Genomic DNA, 6171 nt, shown 5'->3' with positions numbered 1-6171 from the left:
GGAGGTGACTGGCTCGTCCCAAACCTCCCCAACAAGGAGACCCCGATTTTTCCTTCTCCCAGGTTATTGGCACCCCGTCCCTCCCAGGTAATCTCATGCATGCTTGGGACGCTCGGGGACACAGCGACAGTGACACAATGTCGGCTTCCAAGAACGGAGTGCCTCCGACATCTCTCCCACCCTCCAAGGGGAGGTCTGGCTTCCCACTCCAAAAATAAAAATAATAAAAATAAAAGCGTTCCGGGAAACCTCATACTGCGAGCCTCTGTCACACAGGGGTGACCCTAGGAGCCCCTCCCCTGGCAATGATCCCACACGTCGACGACTGCCACGGAGGCCATCCTCGGAGCCAGCTGCACACCCCGTCTCGCGACCCCTAGCCTTGCACTCAGAAAGACACCCGCCCTTAGGCAGAAACGGCTACGAAACCGACCTCCATGCGCGCTCTAAACGGGATCCCGTCCTCCCCTGCCGGCTCCAACGCCCCGACTCACGCCTACTCCGCCCCGGGACGATCTCAAGGCGCCCTCCTACCCCTTCCTACGTCCTTGTAGGAAAAAAGAGGAGGAGGGAAAAGTCCAGCAGAAGTCCCCGCAGACTGCCCACCGCCGCAGGGAGAAGAGGAGGAATATTCCCAACTCTGCCCAAACCTGCCATTCAGGACCCTGGGCTGGGACAATCTCCCAGGACGGGAGCCGGGAACCAGCTCAGAGAGTCCGTTGAAAGGTTCAACGAATCGCATGAGCCCCCCTTCCCCAGCCATCATCGCGTCTGAGATAAAGGAAGCTATTATTTATTCGCCAAAGGAAACTGAGGTTGCTTAGCAACAACCAGAGGGGCTGGGTCTCGAACCCAGCTTCCAAGCTCGGACTCAAACTGAGCTAGGGAGCGCTACGACACTGCCTCGAATTGTGGAGACTGCGCGAAGGCGAAAGGGCCGGGCAAGCAGACAGGAAGCTGCCTCTGCCCACAACAAAGATGGCTGCGAAGAGAGCGGAAGTTCCGCACTTCGGGCCTCTAGGGTCTCTCTTTCTCTCCCGGAGGCCTCGCGCTCTATGGTGGCGTGACGGGGGCGGGGGAGGTGGCACGCTCCTAACTGGGCAAGGAGTGAGGTGCTAACTAGGTCCGAGCCCGCAGCGGGCTCAGCTGGGGGGAGGGGGGTTTGACATGTCTCTCGAAGACCCTTTTTTTGTAGTTCGAGGGTGAGTGACAACGACGAGAGGGGGCGGAGGGTGCCACTGCCTGGGTGCCGGCCAGCACAAGCCAAGCGGATCTGGGCATGCCCGTCGGGGTGCAAAGGATCTCCCCGTGGGCGAGTGGGAGGGATACGGAAGGAGATACTGGGGAGGGTCTCCTGAGCTCCCCACTGGATTGAGGGCGCAACAGGGGGCAGGGGCGCAGCTGGGGGACATGCCGGGTCCCCCAGCTGCGCCCCTGCCCACAGCGAGGTGCAGAAGGCGGTGAACAATGCCCGTGGGCTGTACCAGCGCTGGTGCGAGTTCCTGCAGGAGGGCGCGGGGGTCGGCCGCGAGGAGCTGGACTGGACGACCAACGAGCTGCGGAATGGCCTGCGAAGCATTGAGTGGGACCTCGAGGACTTGGAAGAGACCATCGATATCCTGGGGCTTTGGGGGGTGGCGCGGGAGAGCCCACCACGGTGGCAGGGGCCTCTAGGAGCTAGCCCTTGGAGAGAGGCTGGACACTTGGAGGAGTTGAGAGGTGGAGGAGAGGGGCGAGGGGGTGGCATCTGCTTTGGCCTTGACCCTTGACTCTTAGCCCACGCATTGTGGAAGCCAACCCCAGCAAGTTCAAGCTCCCAGCCGGGGACCTCCAGGAGAGAAAAATGTTCGTGGAACGGATGCGGGAGGCCGTCCAAGTGAGGGCCAGTCTTGTTGAAGCCAGTGAGGGAAGGTTGGGGTGTCTTTCCTCTGTAATGGTGTCCTTGCACCCCACCCCACCCCCAGGAAATGAGGGACCATATGGTCAGCCCAGCGGCTGTCGCCTTCATGGAGAGGAATAATAGAGAGGTAAGGTGTCCCAAGTCAACATGCACAGCTAAGATTCTGGGGTTTGGGGCTCCTCTTTGAGTGCAAGTCTAACCCCTCCACGTGTATTCCCCGGATTTCTGGGTGTGCACGCACGCGTATGCATGCCTGTGCCTTCTGCATCAGCGCCCACCCTCTGCGTGTGTGGATCTGTCTACCTGCCTGTCTTTTCTGAGTGTGTGCAACTGAGCCCTCCCTGTGTGAATTTCCGTGTGTAACTACTTCCCCTCTGGATCTACACTGATTTCTTGTGTGTACATGGGAGGTGAGAGTCTCTATACCTATATTCTTTTACTTTTTAATTTTTGGAGAGGTTTTTGCTATAGGGTGCGTGCGCTCGCCAGAAAGACAGAAAGCATCCAGCACCATAGCCGTTTCCCCAATTGCTGGTCCCTCATTCCTTTATTTAAATTTGACCAGAAAGAGACACACCAAGAGCGAAGAGGGGAGGAGAGTGAGAAAGCAAGCCACCAGGTCCAGGATTTGAATTGTGGTTGGCCATGTGGGAGTGTCCAACCCCTTAACCACCCCACAACCTGCTAGTTCCCCCTCAAGACCCCTTTTAAGTGACAGGTCTGGGGACCCCAGGTCGTTACACCCTAGAGACCGCCACTTTGTCCCACAAACATGTGACTGCCCTGCTGCGAGTGAGTGTCCTCCCCGAAGCCCATGGTCCGTGTCCCCACAGATGCTGGTGAGCAAGCCGGCTGCCCAGAAGCCACCCAGCGACCTGCTGGATGCCAGCGCCATCTCGGCCGCCTCTCGGTACATCGAGGAACAGCAGGCCACGCAGCAGGTTGGTGTGGGTGGCCCTGGGGTGGAAGAGTCCACGGGTGGCTCAGAGGCTCTTGCTGACGGTGCTCCCCCCTCCCTGCAGCTGATCCTAGAGGAACAGGACCAACAGCTGGAGATGGTGTCTGGGAGCATCCGGGTGCTGAAACACATGTCTGGCCGCGTCGGGGAGGAGCTGGATGAGCAGGGCATGTGAGGCCGGGACCTTGGGGGTGGGCCGGGGGTCCTCGGCCACACTGGCCTTTGGGGGCCCTGCAGGGCCTGATGCAGTCCCGGTGTTGGCAGCATGCTGGATGCCTTCGCTCATGAGATGGATCACACGCAGTCCCGGATGGATGGCGTCCTGAGGAAGATGGCCAAAGTGTCGCACATGACAAGTGGTGAGGCCTCTGGCAGGAGGTCCTGGTGCAGGGGCGGCTTCTGAGTGGTCCCCTTTCTTCCCGTGACCTCTGACCCTCTTGTCCCCAGACCGTCGACAGTGGTGTGCTATCCTGGTCTTGCTGGGAGTGCTCCTTCTGGTCCTCATCCTCCTGTTCGCCCTCTGACCCCAGCCCACCCTGGGGGGCCAGGGAACCGCCATGCTAAGTACCCTGGGAGGAGAAGGCCCCCTGGGGAGCTGTCCCCAAGGCTCACATCCAGAGCCAGAGGGGCCCTCAGGGTCCTGGGCTGGAGCCCCTGCTGCTGGTCCTGTCTCAAGTGCGCTTAGGGGGTGGTGGAGGTAGGGTGACCTTGGACACACACCTCTCCCCATTTTTACTGCCCCTGTCCCAAAGCCGAATGCCCTGTGCCTTCCGCATGTGCCAACTTGGCAATAAAATCTCAGCCTTTTTTGTACACATTTGTCCCCTGTGGTATGTGGATTGCTCACTTGTATCGGATCTTTTTGTCTTTCTTTAGAGACTTTTAATTTTTTAAAAACTTATTGCATTTTATGTATTATTCTTTCTTTTTTCATTTGACCAGAGAAATTGAGAAAGTAAGCCACCAGGTCTGAGACTTGTACCGTGGTTGGGCCATGTGGGAGTCCAGCACTTTAACCACCTTGCCACTTGCTGGCCCCAAGAGACATTAAAAAAAAAAAAAACCCACTTATTTATTTATTTCAATGTGACCAGAGAAGGACAGAGAGAAAGTGAGAAAGCAAGCCAACATGGGACCAGCAGTTAGTGTAATGGCTATCGTTGGACCCAGTGCCTTAAACTCACGCTGGGCGCGTGTGTGCCCAAGATCCCCAGAGGAGAATGGAGAAGGGATTGCGGCGTGACCATCCTCCCTGGGGGGTGATTTCTCGCTTTCTGTCTCTCTGTCTCTTTCTGTCTGTCTGGTGAGTGCACGCGTGCTATAGCAAAAACCTCTTCACAAAAAAAAAAAAAAAAAAAAAAAAGAAGGCAAGCCACCAAGTCCAGGACTTGAACCATGGTTGGCCATGTGGGAGTCCAGTGCCCTTAACCACCATGCCACCTGCTGGCCTCAAGACTTTTTTTTTTAAAAAAAGAACAATGATCTATTTATTTTATTTTGTTATTATTTTAAAAATTTGACTAGAGGGAGATGGAAAGGGAAAAAAAAAAAAAAAAACCAGGTCTGGGATGGACTGGAATTGTAGGCAGTCATGTGGGAGTGTGGCACCTTAACCACCACGCCATCTACTGGCCCTAAAGAGGTTTTTGGTATAGGGTATGTGCGTTCAGAAGAAAGGGGGGCTGGCAGACGGCGTGGTAGTTAAGGTGCTGGACTTCCACACGGTCAACCATGGTTCAAGTCCTGGACTTGGAGGCTTGCTATCTTACTTTCCTTCTCTCTCTCTCTGGTCAAATAAAATAAATAAATAAATAAATTTAAAAAAGAGAAAGTGAGAAATCACACCTAAGGCAGGGTGGTCACACTATAATCCCTTCTCTTCCACTTTGCAGTTAAAATTTTGGATACCCCCCCAACCCCCATACAAGCAGCAGGCATGAGTTTTAAGCCTCTGGGTCTAGGACTTGAACTGCAGGTGGTCATGTGGGAGTCCAGTGCCTTAACCACTACGCCACTTGCTGGCCTTGGAGATTCTCATTCCAAGTCCTCATCTGCTTGCAATTGCGGTCCAGGAGTGTGTGTGTGTGTGTGTGTGTGTACACACACACAAATATTCCGGGTTTTTCTTCCCTCTAGGGCATCTCTGTGCTTGTCAGAGAGAAAGCCACTGCCTGGGGTGGATGGCCACGCTGCAGTCTTCTCCACTGTCCTTTTGGACAGACAGACAGAGACACACACGCGCACACACACGTACTTGGTATGTTTTTCAAGCTGCTGGATCTAGGGCTCAAGCTAAGTCGGCCATGTGGGGTCCTGCATGTGCAACTCCATGTCACAAGCCGGCCCTGGTTCATCTTTATATTTACTGTAGGGTGCATGTGCTCACCAGAGAGAGGAAACATGAGGAAGCACCCCCGGGGGCATGGCCACACTAATGCTCTCTCAGGATTTTGGGCGTGCACACATACACACTCAGTCGCCCGGTGGTACTTTCAAGCCACCATGTCTGGGGGGCTCGAGGTACGGTCAGCCATGCGGGAGTCAATACCTTAACCACGTCATTCTGTGTTCCTCCTCCCAACACGGGGAGCATTGGCTGCGAATGGGAGCGACAAGGCAGGACCTTTTTTTTTTTTTTTTTTTTTTTAAAGTTTTGCTAGGGACCAGTGGGTGGCATTGTGGTTGAGGTGCCGGACTCCCACATGGCTGACCACAGTTTGAGTCCTGGACCTGGTGCCTTGCTTTCTCACTTTTCCTCCCTCTCTCTGATCAAATTAAAATAAATGAATGAATAAAATTAAATAATTAAAAAAGTTTTGCTAGAGGATGCGTGCTCTCACCAGAGACAGAAAGCAAGAAATCACCTCCCGGGGGACGGCCATGCTGCAATTCCTTCTCCTCCATTCTTCCCTCTGGGTTTTGAAGCTGGTGGTTCTGGGGCTCCAACCACGGTCGCCAAGTCACCATTTTGCCACCTGCTGGCCTTGGGAGGACCAGCAGGGCCGCAGCGCCCCCCAGTGAGCAGCACGCGCAGGGCTGTTACAAAGGCGTTTAGTTTATTTTATTCTCATCAGTATCTGACATCCTCAGGTTCACATTTGCCAACGCCACTCCCTCCTTACAGTAGTTAATGTGCAATCTCACTTACGGGCCCGGGGACGGGACAAGGATGGGGACAGGTGGGGGCTTGGCCGGGGTGGGCGTTGGCACTTCACACGGGCTGGTGGGCTGGGCGGCCTGTCCCGTGTGAGAGTATGGGTGGGCGGGGAGGGCCCCAGTCTTCTCGCTTCTCTGGTCTTCAGATTGACTCCTT

At 55.2% G+C, this 6171-nt stretch overlaps 1 protein-coding gene across 2 annotated transcripts; it reads left to right on the top strand.

The window, feature by feature from the left end:
* Positions 1-805: 805 nt before the first annotated feature.
* STX10 (syntaxin 10) lies at positions 806-3688 on the top strand. 2 transcript variants are annotated; one of them, XM_027776766.1, is made up of 8 exons: positions 806-1202; positions 1445-1614; positions 1782-1876; positions 1965-2027; positions 2734-2841; positions 2923-3025; positions 3123-3217; positions 3306-3688. In XM_027776766.1, exons 1-7 carry the CDS (start codon positions 1168-1170, stop codon positions 3182-3184), a joined length of 636 nt encoding a protein of 211 aa, XP_027632567.1. In that variant the 5' UTR covers positions 806-1167; the 3' UTR covers positions 3185-3217; positions 3306-3688. The 2 variants fall into 2 exon arrangements, with proteins under 2 accessions (XP_027632567.1, XP_006161064.1); XM_006161002.3 differs by having other exon boundaries at positions 814-1202; positions 2923-3029.
* The last annotated feature ends 2483 nt before the right edge of the window (positions 3689-6171 follow it).

The sequence above is a fragment of the Tupaia chinensis genome, unplaced genomic scaffold (assembly GCF_000334495.1).
Source record: "Tupaia chinensis unplaced genomic scaffold, TupChi_1.0 Scaffold138060_1, whole genome shotgun sequence".
Classification (NCBI taxonomy): domain Eukaryota; kingdom Metazoa; phylum Chordata; class Mammalia; order Scandentia; family Tupaiidae; genus Tupaia; species Tupaia belangeri.
Note: the sequence above shows the minus strand (reverse complement) of the source record. Positions and strands in the feature narration are given on the sequence as shown.